This window comes from Pleurodeles waltl, chromosome 5, assembly GCF_031143425.1.
Source record: "Pleurodeles waltl isolate 20211129_DDA chromosome 5, aPleWal1.hap1.20221129, whole genome shotgun sequence".
NCBI lineage: Eukaryota > Metazoa > Chordata > Amphibia > Caudata > Salamandridae > Pleurodeles > Pleurodeles waltl.
In genome coordinates, this window is record NC_090444.1 from 719,181,901 (window position 1) to 719,200,210 (window position 18,310).

The 18,310-nt window shown below is 44.2% G+C and overlaps 1 protein-coding gene across 2 annotated transcripts in view; it reads right to left on the bottom strand.

The window, feature by feature from the left end:
- The window catches only part of FEZ2 (fasciculation and elongation protein zeta 2), a 351,080-nt gene that overhangs the window by 129,027 nt on the left and 203,743 nt on the right, over positions 1-18,310 (bottom strand). For both annotated transcript variants that reach the window (XM_069234674.1, XM_069234675.1), the window contains exon 3: positions 17,585-17,701. In XM_069234674.1, coding sequence (XP_069090775.1) covers positions 17,585-17,701 — 117 coding nt within the window. The remainder of the gene's footprint in view (positions 1-17,584; positions 17,702-18,310) is intronic.

The following is an 18,310-nucleotide window of genomic DNA, read 5'->3' on the forward strand; positions in this document are numbered from 1 at the left end:
AAATCAACACTCCTCTGGATCCAGATGTGTATTGAGCATGTCCTAACAACTTGTACCTACCCTTCCCCATACTGTAGTGCTGTGAGTCTATGAGGTGCATCTCGTGCACAAATATTATGTCTGGTTGATATCTATTAAGGGCTTTGAGGACCAAACCTATTTTGACCTTACTGCCCAACCCTTTACCATTCCATGTCATTAACAACAACAGTCTGGTCTTTGTCATGTTGGGTGTTTATCTCCCTTCCCCTTTTCATATGTGTACCAAGTGGGCGACTGCTCGAAGTTTGCTGACAGACTGTGGTCTACTAAAATATACTATCCCCTTAACTACCCCACACCGTAGTTTACAGTTTTATGATTTCAAAACTAACTACCGCCCCAACTCATAATATGTGTATTCCCCAAACCTGATAACCAAAAAAAAAAACTGTTTGTGATTCTGTATCTGGGGTGCAGCCAATGGCCGCCACATTTTGGCTGTCCAAAGGTCCACTCACAGAACCGAGTATTCTCTGATTTTGTGGGCGGTCCCCTAGCCCACCGGAACATTCGTGCCCTGGAGCTGAGGACGCTAGTACTAGGACTCGTCATCCTTAGGGTCCCCGCTAACCGAGCTGGTCCGACATTTTAAGTGTTAATATAGGTGATGTGTCGACCTCTGAGCCAGTATCCCTGGTTTCTGTGCAGGCTCCACAATGCCTGGTCCCTACCCAGGGTAAGCCTCTGCAGGCTGCACCTTTGCCTCCCAGTGGCTATTCTTTCACATGGAGGGGGCAAAGAGACAACAGACCCAGGTCACCGTGTGTCGACATGTGCTTTACGTATTTTAGTTTTTGTCTACCCCCTTTTATTTTTTTGTTTAGGGCCCGGTGCAGCTCTGGAAAGACCTCAGCAAGTGCAGGGGATTAACGTTTTAGTCCCAGGCCTTATTCCCAAACTGCACGCTCCCTTTGTTCTGGGGCTGCTCCTCGAGCTCCTTGAGCTCCTCTCTGCTATGTTGGGCATGCTCTCAGCCGGCACCCGCTGTCAAGGTGCCTGCCAGTGCCATGTGCGGCCCTAGGAACTGGACCGTCGATCGCCATCTTTCCCAACACACTGCTCGCACAGGAGACAGCAGCGCTCGTCTCAGATGACAGTGCTCTCTCGGCAACCTGCACTATGACTCTCTGGGTCCAGCAACCTCGGTGCAACTTTTGAGGGTCTGGATGAGGTCTCTCAATGTGTACTTCTGCGTCTGTCAGGCATTATAGGCTACCAACTCAAAAAGGCAGTCTTCTTCAGCTTGTGTGACCCTGTGGCTGTAACAGGAAGTCAGACAACTTGGAGTCACCTTCTCTGTCCGTGGCTAGGGGACAACTTTTCTTCAAGCATGGCACCACAGGCACATTCCTCTATTTGCTAGCTCAAGCAGCATTAGCTGCATTCCACTCTTTGGGGAAGTCTTCCTTTGCTGGGTCTAGGGAACAGCACGACACTCCTTCTTCCATCCTCTCTCCAGTACAGATGTGATGTGAGGCCTGGGTACCAGGGGTACCACTTTTATGCCCATCTCTTGCCCTTGTGGAATGTGGCAACTACTAGCCTATGGCAACTGGCACTGAGGCCTGTTTGGCAGGGCTCAATGCACTTGGAGTCAGAAAAAACAGTAGCATCAGACCAAATATTGGGAGTAATCATACAAAAAGAGGCATTTCCTTACAGGAAAGCCAAAACTGTAAACTAGTCCAGCTTAAGAGTGTAGCGTATGGCCTGTGTATTTATTGTTTTGCTGCTCATCTAACAGCATCTGCAAACAAAGTCAATTACCTCCTCTCATTTATTTAGCCTACCATATTTACATGTCAGGCTACATAGTGCTTACCGCCTGATATATAACATTTATGCTATTAATGTCAGAGTAAGCTTGCCATATAATTAAATAAAAAGTCATGCTTAAACATGAAACATGGGGTCATGTTCAGGGGCATAGCTTGGTCAGTAAGATTGAGGTGGGGGGGTTGTGAGCCTCAGATTTTCCGACAATAAGGATGGCATTTATACAACAAGTAGGGTGAACGAGAGGGGCCGATGAGGCAGTGGAAAGGAAGAGGAGTGTAGATTGGTAGGAATACTAAGAGAGAAAATACAATACTTTGTAAAATAATCAATATTTTTGAGGACTTTAAAAACAAAGATGGAGTGTGCACGTTTTTGTCTGTGCATGTAAACATTCCTGGTGAAATCTAACTGAAATCTCACAACACCCAGCAGAAAGCATCAGTACCCAACTATTTATCAAAATATACATTAGGAGTGATAACACCTCAGACACCCCCGCCCCCCGGAGCTACCTCCCTGGTCACCTCATGTACGGAGCATGTTGTCCCTGTCTGCACTAAAGCACACTTGTAACTAGATCCACCAAGCATAAACAGGGACAGTGTGCCCTTTTATAGATAATACACTGCCACAAAGGGATCTGCAAACCCGGGTCAGCCTTTTTTAGGGCATTAGTAAAAGACTGATCAACACTTTAAAGAAGCAATCGGTCTTTCACAGTACATGCACACCAGCCTATTTTATAAAGGGTTTCAGGATCACTCAATGAACCTGTCGGACGGGGGAATCCTGGTGGGTTTACTGGACACCCATACCACCTTTCTAGAGTCATCCTCTTGGGTACAGTGATTGTGCACCACCTCATTGTAGCCCACAGTCAATGTGCTTCCTGACAGCCTCTTTGCCTCCGCATACATAACATGGCAAGGGAGCAAAAGCAAAGTGTTCCCCTCATTTGCATGGGGCCAGGACCCTATGCGAATGACAGCACACCACCTTAGGATAGCGCTATCTGTACTACAGAGGGGATGAGCAAGCAGCTGCCACCCCTTCTATAACTAAGTGCCCTCGACAGCAGAAAGCAGTGTCATAGTTTGGACTCTTGCTCTGAGCAAGACTGCTGGTTTAAGGATGACAGTACTTTTGTTTGTAGGCGACTACGCCTTTCCTACAACAAGTCTCAACTGTGGTCCCAACCTTACCGGCTCACTAGCAGCACCTCACCAGAAACACAATAGTAAAAGGTGATTTATGGCAGCCGTTACGCATGGACTCGAGAATAAGACATCTCAGGGAGTGTCGGGGTTAAACGGAGATTACCCCTTTCTCACAGATATATCATGTCTCATACAAACACAGGCAATGACAAAGATGTAGAAGAGTTTCAATAGTTTTTATTTAACATAACTGCAATTTGCGATAAGTTGCATAGGCTGCAATGATTAGGATAATGAATAATGCAAGAAACAGAATTGTGAAGACGAGAATCATTATTACAAAGACCCCCACCATCTTGCAATACGTAGAAAAGACATACGAGATGTAATATGCCCTAATATCCTAATGTGAAAGGCCTAACCTCCTACCTAAAGGAGAGCTGGGTTTGTTAACACTAATCTGCCAATGCCATGTCCATGAGAGGAGCCTCCAACCCTTGTTACCTTGGAATGAAGTCTCTATCTCAGACTACGCAGGGACACAAAGACTGGGTCAGCGTCAAGACGACTGCAGCATCGGTATCAGCGATGGTGGCAATGCCCTCTGGTCAGAATCCCTCTGATTATCTGTCTAAAGTGTGATATATGAATACAGATCTACAAGGACCCCTGACGTAGGTGTGTTCCTAAACAATAGATAACATACATGTTTGGGACGGCAATTAATATCAACAATCCCTCGAAAGTATAGAGAGGGAAAATCCCTAAGTGTGAACACCTACTGTTTGTTTGTCTTTGGTGCTTGAGCTTGACGCCTTGGTGCGGTGACACTGATAATGTTACCCATAACAAGTGGCCTAACTATAAACAAGGCAGCCATCTTAGAAGAAATAAATAATTAAATGGGCTAAGACAGAGCAAGCTAAGTAGGTTAAAAGTCACTAGGTGACAGGGGCACAAGTCTGCAAGCCACAGGCTAGGCTAACTCCTGTTATCCCATTAAAACGAACTAGGATTCACTACAGTAGGTGTGCATGCCCCTAGGACTCTTTGTGTAATACATGCCTAGATGTTTAAATACACACTCATTCACATAATGCAGAGCAGTAATTTCCACAGATGTATCACTGTTCCAAAGCAGACTCTTTCTTAGGGCCACATGTACGAAGATCATGTTTTGCGACTTGCAAATTGCGAGACTTAGCTACTCACAATTTGCGAGTCGCAAAACCTGATGTACAACAGTGTCAATGCCACTGTTTGCAATTCGCAGTGGGGTCGCAAAAGACCTACCCCATGAATATTCATGAGGTAGGTCACAATTTGCGACCCCATAGGAAATGGTGGCACTCACAGGGATAGTGGCCTGCTGGGGTCAGCAGACCACCATGTCTGTGACTGCTTTTAAATAAAGCAGTGTTTTTATTTATTTTTATTTGTTTTTAAAATGCAGCCCATTTTCCTTGAAGGAAAACGGAATGCATTTCAAAAACAAAAATGAAAGGTTTTTTTTTTTCATTTTTTCAGAGCAGGCAGTGGGGACCTATTCCCTTTTGCGACTGGGTTAGCACCAGTTTGAAACTGGTGCTAACTGCGATTGTTTTGTGACCACATTCACGGTCACAAAACAATCATACATCAAACTGCGACTCGCAATTAGGAAGGGTACACCCCTTCCTAAATGTGACTCGCAAACCCTTTTTGTGATTCTGTAATGATTACCGAATCGCAAAATTGGGTTTGTGCATTGGAAAAAGCTTTTTTCTCATCACACAGCCCGATTCTGCAATTCGGGAGAGTCGGGCCGTTTGCGATGAGAAAAAAAGCTTTGTACAGGTGGCCTTTAATCTCTACCATTTCTGAGCAAAATCTGAGTACTTTAATAGTTTCATAACCTCGTACTCCATTGGACCCCAACCCACACTGAATGTTTGACTCAAACTCAACAGTACAAAAGTCAACCTGGTAAGTATAGTTCCCATCACGTTTGTTTATTGTGAAAAAGTAAAGCTGTAACGAGTATGGCCCTCATTATGACTTTGGCGGTAACATACAGTCGCCGTGGCTACCAGCCGCCCACCCATATTATGACCGTATAAGGAATTCCGCCAGAAGGCTGGCGAAATACCGTTGACGGTCATGGCGGCAGATGGCGGTAAGGTGGCGCTGCTGCCAGCAGCAGCGCACACCAGCAAAACACTGCCGACTGTATCATGATCCATGATACAGCTTGGCAGTGTTTTGCTGGCGGACGCTGCTGCTGGCAGTAGCGCCGCATACCATCTCCTGCCGGAGGATCCCCTGCAAGCAGGTAAGTCGGGTTCTCCGACAGGAGAGGGGGGTGGGGGTGGTGTGTGCGTGTGTGTGGGGGTGTTGTGTGTGTCTGTTTTTGTATGCGTGCATGCAGGTTTGAGTCGCGTTGAATGCGTGCATGAATGAATGTGAGTGTACGTGTATGTTGTGAATGCGTGTGGGCGACAATGTATGTTGGTGTGTGTTGCAGTGTGTGGGTATGTATGTGTGCATGCGTGGGTGGATGTGGCTATGCGTGTGTGTAAGATTGTGTATGTGTGCGCGTGTGGGTGTGTAAATCTGCGGGGGCAGGAGAGGGAGGGAGATGGTGGAGGAGGGTTCTGGGGGGGCAGGGGGGAGACGCTTATCAGTTCCAGGGGAGGAATTCCCTGACACTGATAGTGCCTACCGCCATGGTTTTTGTGGCGGTACGCTTGCAATGAAAACCATGGCGGTAGGCAGGGTCATATCCCGAGGGTGGGATTGTGACGGGCGCTTGCCTGGAGACCGAAGTCTCCAGACCGGCGGACGTTGCCGCCCTGGCAGACGGAGTGGTACATTGGCAGTTTGGCTTGAGACAAACCTCCAATGTCATAATTTGGGAAAATGTACCACCAGCTTGTTGGCAGTACCTTTCCCCAAATTACCGCCGTCCACCAGGGTTGTAATGAGGACATATATCTCCAGATATATTTTATTGATATACACTTAACTCTGCATGCTCAAAGGGTTTTAATCACCTAAGTAGGCATGTACAATATTATAATTTACTTATCTGAAAAAATATCACAGTAAAATAAACGCATCTGCAGCTGTTTGTGCTTAGTTATAAAAAAAAAACTTTTACCCTTTCCATAACTCTTATGTTTCAATCTGCACAACTAATGGCCTGTCAGTAATGTCTGACAATTTGAACAACACACAAAAAAGACCTGTTTTCCATTCTTCCATATTTAAAAATAAACATCGAAAGTTAAATATATGGATTTCAATATCTATAATTCATCTAAGAAGAAAAATCAGGAGACTTGATTATAAAGCTTCTCCAACTGATTAGGAGGCAGAACAAATATCACTTCAACTAGTAGAAACCACCCCAATGGACCACAAAAGAGGGACACTTCAACAGAAAAGAGACTATTGGATGGAGTAAAGACACCTAAGACGAGACCCTGGAGACTTATTAAAACCAGGTAATTGATGTTGGAAGATGAAGACTTGGAAACTGGACCAAGAACAAGCAATTGTGGACCTTGTAGTCAATAATCAATCTCAAATGGATACCGGGCCAGGTCAAGAAATGCCAAAGAACCAGAGACTTTTTTAAACCAAGGCATAACAGGAGTTTTTTTAGAGGATATTTTTAAAGAACACATGGTAATCTATAATCTGAATAAACCACCATTCTTTCCACTTAACTACTTTTTTCATTCCTTTCTGGGGAATTCTACTGTGCACACTGGACACTTAGCATGGATTTTACTCATGCCCACCGCCAAGCAGGCTCAGAGCCCAGGGTTCTGCCTTCCTGATCGGTGCTGTAGGCGAGTCCCTCAGCTCAAGGTCGCTGCACACAATCAAAGGATGTGAATAGAAAGTTGGTGGGATGGGGGCTGGGTGCAGTCCCTTGCCACAGTCAATGGGGTTGAGGGGGTGGGGGTGGAGGCCTGGGCCCAAAGCCATTTGAGAACAGATAAAGTATGTGCATAGCTGCTTTAGTTGGAATAGGACTTGGGGGGGTGCATATAAACAAGTACTGCCAAAGCCAGTAGGTCTCACCTATGCAAGATCTACCGGGTTTGTGAATTTGTTTTAGCCATGCTGTACAACAAAAAAGTGCTATGATGCAGCCAACGCTAACTGTCTTAGCGCTTCTTTTGCCTATGCTAGTCATTCTTGGTGGGAGGGAATGAGGAAAGCAAAAAAGCGGAAGGGAGGAGAGGCAAGCAAGAAAGTGTGTGTAGGGGTGCAAACCACATTGGAGGAAGGCAGGGGTTAGGGTGCAAGCAACAATGTGGAAGTGGAAGTGGACAGCTCAATCAATGACAAAGGGGTAAGAAACGATGGGGCACACAACAATAGTACAGGCTAAGAAGGGGTGGGAGGATGCCTGCAAACACATGCACTCTTATTTAGTGCTACAACTGCATTTTTTCTTAAAGTACCTCTGAAAGTGCACAAGCATTGCAAGAACACTGAGCACCAAAAGAAAGCAGTACATGGGCTATGCTCCTCGGGATGGACAAACACAAAGAGAGGAAGCGAAGACGGCATGTGCTGACCGAAGAGAAAAAGGAAATGAGTGGTGATTAAGTCTAACAATAGTAAGTAATCGGCAGGCTCCAATCCCCTTGTAAGCTAAGAAAATGTTTGAAAACAACAGTGTATGCGCTGTCTTAGGCGAGACCTAAAAATTAAATCACTGCTAAACCTTTAGCAAAACTAAGTTATGGTTACATTTACTCAGGTAGACTTAACAATCGTTTATACAAGCCTCAGAAAATTCTCTTACAAAAAAGGTTAAAGTGGCACTGGCTATAAAGCAAAGCCTAAAAAAGTCATAATTCAAGCCACTATCAAGAAGCAATAATTTTAGAGATTCCACAATAAACTGAAATTGAGAATCTATATACACTGAACACATAAGAAGTATACTCACCTAGAATCACTGCCATGAACTCACACATTACATCTCAAACTTCCTCATCAATCACATCTGAGTCACTGCACATGGCTGAAGACATGGATAGTTGGCTTTGAGGACTTGTGATGGTGGTTAAAAAGGTTTTTTAAAAAGGACTGCCTACCATGCAACTGTGCATGGCATAAGGCTATTAACAATGAACTTTACAGACCTGCTAGCTGGAATAAGAGCCTGTCCAAAGGCTCAGCTCTCCACCAAAACCATCACACGTGTGGGTGAAGCCCCTTAGCCCCACTCCCCACCCAGCTGTGCACTGCCAAAGGTTGTACGGAGCTGGTTATGTACACACTGTAACTCAGTCCAATGCCAGACCAGAAACCGGGATGTGCACCCCTAAATCAAGGACTTTGGATCACATACATGGTCTCATCAAAGGCCTGTTCCATATGATAGGTTCACCTACATTCGCGATACTGCTATCATCAGGAAAAGTATAGGGATGTAGCATGGTAGAAATACTCCCCTTGGCTACATATTTCAGTTTTTTTCTGGCAGCTAATCTTGATGAAACATAGTTGTTGCCACACATTTACCGTGCACTCTGGATAGGAGAAAGGTGTAGGACGCATGCAAGTGTATTCACTTCAGGTCCAGATACTGCACCCATCATCCATATAGAAATATGAGGAAATTGTTTTTTTTTGGTTGTTTTTTTGTACCTATAGTTTAACATTTGATGTCCAGTCTAGCTAAAAGGAAAACAGTGGGGTCTATTCAAGCTGAACTTCCCCAGATATTTAGTTTTCAGAAATGCATAGGCTTGGTAGGATGTGAGTGCTACTTTAACTCCAGGCCCAAATACTGCAGCCATTTTGCAAAGGAATGCTCTTCTATTTCTTGTCTCTTAAATTATATTTGCCATGATTATGGTTAGGAGTTTTCTTGTCTCGCAAACCAGGCCTGGCTACACAAATGGCGTACTGTTTTTAATAGGATGATGTGTGGGAATCCAGGACAGTAGACTTTGCCTATTGTATACTGATTTTTGTGATGTTTTAGGGTTTTTATTGTAAGTGAAATGCTCAGGGCACTGCAACATTCGAAGTTTTATAATGACATCTATTCCTCAACTCAGATTCTTCTGTTAAATTAAAAATGCCTACTTTAATTGATACCCAGTTTGTATTCATCTTATGTTTCATTGTTAACTGATGCATGATCAGTACACAATGACATTTTATTGTATGCTTCTACTTGTTATCGACTCAGGGTATCGCTTCTTTTGGATACTACAAGAGCTGTATATCTCAGAGACAACAAAACCACTGGAAAAATAACTGTAATTGTAAACTGTACGGATATATACTTACTGTCCTTGAAGAGGTGTTGAAGTGTTTACCACCAAGTAGTATACTACTGTGATTAGAGTTAAATCGTTAGTAGATTCGTAATATGTGCTTCCTTTTTTTCCTTGTAGATTAGTTGTGCTAAGTTTAAGTTTGTGTTCTTGAGTTCCACCGTGTTTACTAGTGTTTTGTGCAGGAATAGAATAATGGAAGTAGATTAGAAAAGGGAATTTGTGAGTTTTTAATGAGAGTAATGGACATATATGCCTGTTAGTTGGGTGAATTTAATAAATAAAAGTGAGGTGGAAGAGATAATCTAGAGGGACATCAGCAAACATTTACTTTCCGTCCCTGCCCATGAGGGTGGGCAGAGAAGAGTGCTTGCTCCCACTGCCGGAGCAGAAGTTGAAACCGCTCCTGAAGGACAGGAGCAATTTATTTGTTGCCAGTTGTGTGAAAGTTGTGGGTGCCCTGGCTGGGACTGGGGCATCCACTGAGTAAGGAAATGGCCCCAGTGTAGCCACTTGGAAAATCGCGGCAGATTCCTGGCACAGCACAATTTAAAAAGGGGGGGGTTAGGCACCTGAAGGAGGGTGGGACATCTTTATGCTATGCTAAAAAAAAATAAAAAAATAGGTATTCACCGAAAAAAAAACAAATGTCAAAGTGACGTTATAGTTAGGAATTGCAAAATATTTTACTTTACATTTGGAAAAACCTTAGGAATTCCCTGAAAAAAACATGAGTTAAAAAGACATAATAATTAGATGAAAATGACAGTTAAAACATAATGTTTTAAACTAACAAAACCACTGAAATTCAGGCAACTACAACTTGTGCCCTCACAAAGCACTGCTTGTACCCGCAGATATTACATCACTCATGACATGTTCAATGACTGCAATGGTAGCATCCCTAATCACATCTTAAAATACGTCGATACCATTAATGACTATGGCGAGGGCATGATTTACAGTTACTTACTCCCAGGCTAATAAACTGCCCACAAGTTGCTTCTGTTCATTTTGTTGAAATCTGTTAAAAAGAAAATGAACAATGGAACGACACTGTTCCCCTATTTAATCTGCTCTGCCATCACTAGGAGCTGCCATGTTGTGGATATCCCATTGAAAAGCAGATTGAAAGATTAGGCTAGAAGAAGACTCTTCAACCCTATTTACCATCTCCTCACACAAAACCTCAAATATCAGACAGAATCCTCCGTCCACACAGGTGGGAAGTCCATCTGTATAGGGGTCATAGCAGGAGTCAGAAGGAATATAAATTATTTGCTCCAGCTTACCTTTAACCCAGAATAACCTCTAAAGAGGACTACCTCCCGGAGTAAAGGAGAGAGATTGGGCTCTGGGTCCCGTACATTCTCTCTGTTAGGTTTCATCAGGACTGCCAACACTGCCCCAGGGTGTTCACCTTCTCCGTAAGCTCGAACTACTGCATATATGCCCATGTGTTTCACTTCAGCTTGAGCTGTGTTGCAGTATTCAGAGACTTTGGGCCTGATTACAACTTTGAAGGAGGGTGTTAATCTGTCCCAAATGAGACGGATACCACCCGCCATATTACGAGTCCATTATATACTTTGGAACTTGTAAGACGGTGGGCAGGATATCCGTCACATTTGGGACGGATTAACACGCTCCTCCAAAGTTGTAATCAGGCCCTTTATCTTTAATCTAACCCAGTATGTTTGCATCTTCTGGGCTAAGATGTTCCATTTCCAGTTCGGATATTTCCTCCTCTAAGCGACGTAACCTTCCCCTTATAGGCTTCAAGACTCCTGCATGTGTAGCTATGGTGATTCCTCTGATGAATACCTTAAAGCCTCCCAGACTATACTAAATTCAGTGACTGTCACTATATTATTACGAAAATATTCCTCTATTGCCTGTTTTAGATCGTGTTTGAACCGTATCAAGTAGTGAATAGGATGGGAACCGCCACATAAATGGACTGGCCTTGCCTCCATACGTTTCCAGCATTACAAACACAAGTGAGTTATCCAAAAGCATTCTAGGCATTGTTACATAATCAGTTATTCTGGGGACTAAGCTTCTTGACACTAGCCAGTAATAGATTTGTGTGTGTGTGTGTATATAGTAAAATTGTCAGATTTGCTGTGAATAACCCAACTGGCAATTTGCTTTTTCTTCCCGTTTATATAACCTGTTGGGAGTGCGCTTTCACATGAGGACAACTTCGTTTTTGATAATTAACTGGCCTGTCCAGCCGGGAAGGCAGCACCACTGCACATCGAAGCAGGTCTGTGTGACTAAAAATGGATTTTCACATAAGAGCAATCAGGTTGGGTTATTCACAGCAAATCTGACAATTTTACTTTGGATTCGCATACAAAGATTTTGCACTTTGGTCATTATTTCGTTTGGCTCCAGCAACCCACTTGGGGCAAAATGAAAAAATTGCAGGACCACCACAACCAGCATGCACTGCTCACTTGAGAGGCCCACTGGGGCGGACTAGTATTTAAAGAGACTAATCAGGTGCCTGTAATTAGACAAGCTGAAGCCATGCCGGTCTTTTCAGTAAGAAAGAGATGCCTGGAACACCTCCAGCACTGGCTGCACCTACGAGGGTGAAACACTTTTATATTTTTCTCTGCTGAAGAAAGGATTGACCTTGAAACAAGTGTCCAGAGATGATTTTATAACTTAAGGCCTGGAATAATGAAACTGCTTAAAGAATTCACTGTGAGTTGCTGGCTTTGCTTTTTCTTCCCGTTTATATAACCTGTTGGGCGTGCGCTTTCACATGAGGACAACTTCGTTTTTGATTATATATTAGTGAACTGCGGAATATTGCGTGTAGCCACCTAACGATGGGTGTCTATATTGCCATACACCCATCAATCCTATTTCTGTGGCTATTGTATGCAATGCGCTGGCCGTCGCTTAGGGGTGATGAGGGGGCCCAGTGGAACGGTCCACTGTCAGGTTCAATACGCAGTTAAAGTCACTGCTGCAAATTTGTGGTGTGTGTCCCCATCTTGCCAGTAATGTTCACAGGTCCCTAAACAACTGGGGATTGTCATAGTTTGGGCCATAAATGCTGATTAGGGTGAATGTTAAATCACTTCTTGTACAGTGGGCAATGATATACCTGCCATTTGTATCCTGGGCGAGTTCTTGGATCCATACCCCTGAGTGTTTATTAGTATATATCAAAACCCCACGGGACTGTGAGGTAAAGCCTGCCACTACAAAACAGCCCTGCAATCCACAAATGGTAAGCACCAGGCTGTTAGGGGCTAAATGAGTTTCTTGGAGTATGGCTACGTCCACTTGATTGCTTTTAAGATATTCAACGATTGTCCTCACCTCCCTGTAGTCGTTGAGGCCCCTGACATTCCATGTCAGAAGCATCAAGGACATGTGTGGAGTGGTATTACCTTGTTCTGACTCAACGCTCGCCATGTGGGATGTGTGCGCATGATGTGATGGTTCCAGCGATGTCTAACATAGTGACAACCATAATCGTGTGGAGAAGACAACGTTAAATAACAAAACACTCCCAATTATCCACCCCCTCCCACGACAAGGAAACCCACAGCTGGCATGTCGAATGATGCATAATCCACCCCAATCGCTCCCATCCCCGCCACAACTTATGTGCTCATACGCTGTGGTATACACACAAGGGCAGATGTTCTTCATCAGTAATTGCGGAAGCCCTCTCAAATGTTGCTAAATAACAGCATTTACTGCCTTAGATTTATAGGCGTACCATATCCCCTGAAAACAACATGTTCTTGCACCCTACTTTTAATCAATGGCTGCTGCGGTTTTAACAAAGAAACTGCATTGAACCTCGACTCACATAAGCTCAGTGTAGCCTGATTCTCTATATTTCCATTAACCTGCCTATACCATTTATAATTACTAAAAGCAAATCAGTATCAGTACAGTCACACCTCATTCTGAGTGAAGACACATATTAAAGCATGTGGCACGTAGCTACGTGGCTGGCAAATCAATAAGTGTGTGCCCCTCTAAGGCATGGGGGCCCATGTACATTGCTGTTAACCGGTCACGTCTCTTCTTTTAACAAATTGTTGCAGCTGTTTGTGGTCAGTAAACAGCATTGATTGCTGAATAAAGCATGCGGTATTCCAAATTAAGTTCTTGATGTTGGTGTGTCATAGCGTCTTGTACCTGTTGGGTAAAGTCCGGGTATAGTGATATATCCGACCCTCATACTGCAATGTCTTAAGTTCCCATGCTTTTCGTAGGGCCGTATCCCGATCCCTGTAATTCAATAGTTTTGCTATCACCAGGGCGAGGCAGTACCCCCAGGGGTGGTTTTGGTGCCAATGAGCGGTGGGTGCGTTCCACTACAAAAATGTCTGAAAAAGTCTCACGGCCTAGTAGCCTGATCAAGAGTCGCTCGTCAAAAAGTTCCATTTTGTCGATAGCCATCAATTCTGCTTTGCCTACCACTCGTATGTTGCTTCTGCAAGAGCGGGCCTTGAGGTCCTCGACCTTCGCCCGCAGCGTAGCCACTGTCCTGTCAATCTTTGTTTCTGCCTGTGACACAGCATTATAGTTGTCTTCCACCGCAGAGATTCTGCGTTCAGCCTCATCCACATGCTCCACCTGCTTATCCAGCCGTTCAGACATCCTATCCATCCTGTAGGATAGTGAATCAATTTTACCAACAATTGTAGCTAAACTACTCTGCATTGCTGCTAGTATATGTTGCAGCTCGGGTTCAGCATCTGACTCCTGGTCTTCCGAGACCGTTCCCAGCTCCTCTCTGTGCCGGTCTCTGCTTCTAGGGGTCTTACGTGCCCCAAACTGCAGCTTTGTCTGCATTTTATCTGTCCTCCCCATCTTGCAGGTAGTGGAGCAAGAGACCCCTCAGTTACATCTGGGCACAGCCCGCATCGCCCCCAGCCTCTCAGGTAGCAATTCCGCTGTTCCCAAGTGCTCACCGGTATTGGCAGCCCTCCTCCCCCTGCAGTCTTTACCAGTGTTTTCTACAGGCCTTACAACAGATAGAGCAAAGAGTCAAGCGCACCCCTGGCCCGATCCCACTGAGGAGGGCCCTCTACGGTCCCCAAGGCCCAAGACACAGCTGGGTCCATTGACCAAGGGAGCGTGCAAGGCCCTCACCCCTCTGAAGCTTTTAGCTGGAGGGGCCACGCTCACCACCAGGGACCGACTCCCAATCCCTTCCCTGACAGCCTCCAACTGAGTCGACCCTGTGACCTCTAGTTCCTCCAGAGATGGAGGGGGGTCATGCCAGACAGCCTGCAGCACACTCACCGCTTGTATCCCGGTCTCAAATCGGGTTCTCCGCGAGCAGGCAGGCCGCACCGGCATCAGGCCTCCACGCCTCCACTGCCGCCCAGCAATACCAGCCAGTGGCCGCGGCTACCAGACCTCCTCAGCGTTGTCCCCGCTCACCTCCCCAGCCAGGGCAGCCCTCCAGATCACGCCACAAACCAGATCAGTGGAGACCCAACCAGCCCAGACTCCACACCCCAGCGGGCTGCCGGCTGCTCACCTCCCTTGGAGGCCGCATCTCCTTTGCCGCTCACCCGCCGTGCATTCAACAGCAAACTGGGCTCCTAATCGTGCCGCAGTACTTCAGGGGCATCTAATGTGGCTTTTTGGAGTGAAAAGTCGTAGCAAGACTGTAGGATCGTGTAGCGGCCGCGGGAGCAGAGTTAACCAGCGGCCATCTTGTTGCTTGGCAAGCTCCACCCCTCCGCCTTCTGTTCTTATTTGAGGCGCACTGGCCAAGTACAGATTAATAACTCTTGATTAGTGTCCATCTGCTGCGATGCACGTACTATTTCTTCTACCACCTCACATTCCCCCTGCTCTATTTGCAAAGGTGTGAATTAATATTAATGGGCACTTGTGCTCATATTGATGATACCGGGCACAGTAACATGCTTCACTAGCAATATTTCAATGATTTGTGAGAATAGCAAACCTTCCAACTTTGGCATTCGCTCCTGCCTTCTTGATTAACACAGCCTCTTGTCTGTTATTGATCTGAAAGCAAGGGCTGCATTACTTCAGAAACGTATATGTACCTCCACAGATTGTATTGAGTCACAAATGTTTGTTTGTGTTTTATTTTCAGTATAAAATCATAGTCGCAGACCATCTAGGTGATGCATGGGTCTCCTCGGTCTCCTGTCAGGTTTAACTGCTATAGCTTGTTACAGGACTCGGACCGCAGGTTGTCTGCCAGAATGTGAGTCCGACCGTGCAGCAGGTGTGGTATTTGATTAATGCATGAGATTGCTGAAGTGTGCGGGATTACCAAGGGGAACACAAACTGCTACACACTACGCGGTTAAATACATAAACCCTATATGACACTTAAATCATACTGTTTTATAGTTCCGTGTGTGAAATGTGTACTGTGCCCTTTTGACCTCCACGCTTCCCATCATCTGGCCTTTCTTCCCTAACACAAGGCATTTGGCCCACTAGGATTCTGCATATGAACGTCTCTGAAACATTGTTCTCTAGCCTGTCAGACGAATGCTTATTATTCAGTTGCCACAACGTGATGCCTTACCGCACATTTGATATCTTTATTTTCACTTTTCAGCAGGGCAACTGTGGGGAATTTGACTCACTCAATTCATAGACAATAATATAAATCACCACAGAGAAAATGTCAAAATGTAATACTAAGGAAAAGAGTCAAGTGTGCCTAATGCTCCTGTATAAGGAAAACACACAAACTTACTCATGGTGACAAAAGTAAATGGGGAAACCTTCTTCCTCGTGGTGGAATGTGTAGCACAGAACATACATTCCCGTAAGTTAGTTGTGAAACTGGTACTAATGCCCAGACAGTATTACCTGGTGTAAAAATTACAAAATAATGAAGTAATGCTATGAAAAAGTGCCACGTTATGCAGCCTAAATTGCCTTTACTTGCCACATAATTTATTCAACCCTGCTGCATGATTCCAGTAGCCCTGGCCTAGCTTATGTATTACATTAAACTTAGGTACATAGCTTGCAATCTGTCATTAGCATGGCCTTGCAATGTTAAGAGTCTGCACCTTCCATCTTTGGTGTTGCAGATTTAATCTCACACTCAAGTCTAGCTTTGTTTATAAGTTCTAACATGTAAAAATCAGTTTATCTGTGGTTCTGTGCTTTTTTTAGGTTGAGCCTAGGCAGCGCATATGCTGTCTCTGTGAGACATTCTGTAATCAAAATGTGGGATGGCAATCTGCTCCGTGGCTTCTGATTGGTAACTTTAATTGTCTTTTAAAAGATCTTCCTTTGTAGTGGCTAATCTGTGTTAGACTCTCCTTTTAATTGTTTGGGAATGCCCAAAGAGCAATACTGTTAAGTTTCACAGGTGGGTTGAAGTGTTTGGTCTTGGAACTATTTTTCCTTTTGTTTCTGCAGAGGTCATGGGAAGGCTTTCTAGTCAGGCTCTCTGGTCCCACAGCTGCTACCCCTGCCTTTTGATTTCAAGCAACATTGAAAACAGGTCTGTAAAGAGTGTGATTGATAACAAGCCTGTAAACCTTGTTTTTATTAGTTTCCTGCGCATGTTCCCTGCTCGTGTTGCGAGCTCTGCTCCGTATCTCCAAGTACCATGTTTTCTTTTTCATTTATACGTCTTATGAGCACGAAACACGGCAGTGTGTGTTTGTGCGAGTACATGCCCTCTACAGCCTCAGTGTGCATGCTTTGTCCTCAGATGCTACAGTGAGAGGGAGGCAGCAGAGGTGCGACTGGTACGTCTCTCCCCTGTTGTTAGTTGCTTCCCCAGTGCACCTGTCATCAAAATGTTATGGTGATTCTATTGTAAAATATCAAGTCTTCCCCAAAGCAGAGATACTATAGATTTTTACTATGTAATTTACAGAACCTGATAGATTCCTTGGGGAAAAAGTTATCACAGTGTTGTCTTTTCAGAAATTTTTTGTCATAACTAAGGAAAAATATATTTTGCGGTAAGTAATTGATCCTATTGCTGCTCAAAATTAACCTATTTCTGTTGTACTATCTTCCTTCGTTACTGACTGCCTTTTCTTGATGGCTCCAACTCTCACATGCGAGACGGATTACATTGCTAAAGCTTGTTTTATTTTTTACTACTAAACCAGAGAGCAAGGGACACACATTACTTCTATGCATTAGGGCTAAGGGCGCCCTTGCTGCACCAACAATTTTGAGGACAAACCGTATAAATGTTTTCCTCATAAACCATTAAGTAATTCCTGCTAATCCAAATAAACTGGTATGTGCTTCTGGCATTATTCTGTGTGTGTTTTCATCAAAACAAAATGAAGCCAGTACCTGTTCAGCAGTAAAGAGCGGCTCATCATTTATGCAGGAGACGATGATGGAATGCATGTCCAGCTGTTCTCTCAACTCTTCGTCATCTGATAAGTCCAAGTTTAAATTGTTGTTCACCTAAAAGAAAGGAAGGGAGATGCTGAGAGGGAGAAAAACTAACTTTCAGACCACAAAAGCCAAGCTTAGAACATAAAACAGGATTTAGGGCTGGCAGCAACATGCTGCACAATAAAGAAATTAGCTAATTCCGTCTGATTAATTCAGACATTTACTGAAGATAATGATTTTATGCATTTTTGTTAACATAAAGAAATCTTAACGTCGATGAAACTAGTAAGTAATGATTTTATAGCATGATTACTTAAAATCATTGCACAGACAAGCATTAAAAAAAGAAAAAGGAAAAAAAACCATACCAGCATAAAAACACATACCTGCCAATGTATCTCACATTATATTGCACAGACAGAACAAAATAAAATCACCATAAGTCACCATTTGCCTATGCGCGAACAGTCAAGAATGCCCAGTCTTGATGTAGCTAACTTTTCGATAGTCAATTTAAAAGGACGAAAAATGTGATACCATCAAAAGTGAACATACCGCAATGGTAATAAAGAGCCAGAAATCAACTACTTCCTATAGGATATAAACCTCTTGACAAACTCACCAACACAACTTGTTAAAACGAGGTGCTTTGTCAAGCAATGTCATAGAAATCTAAAA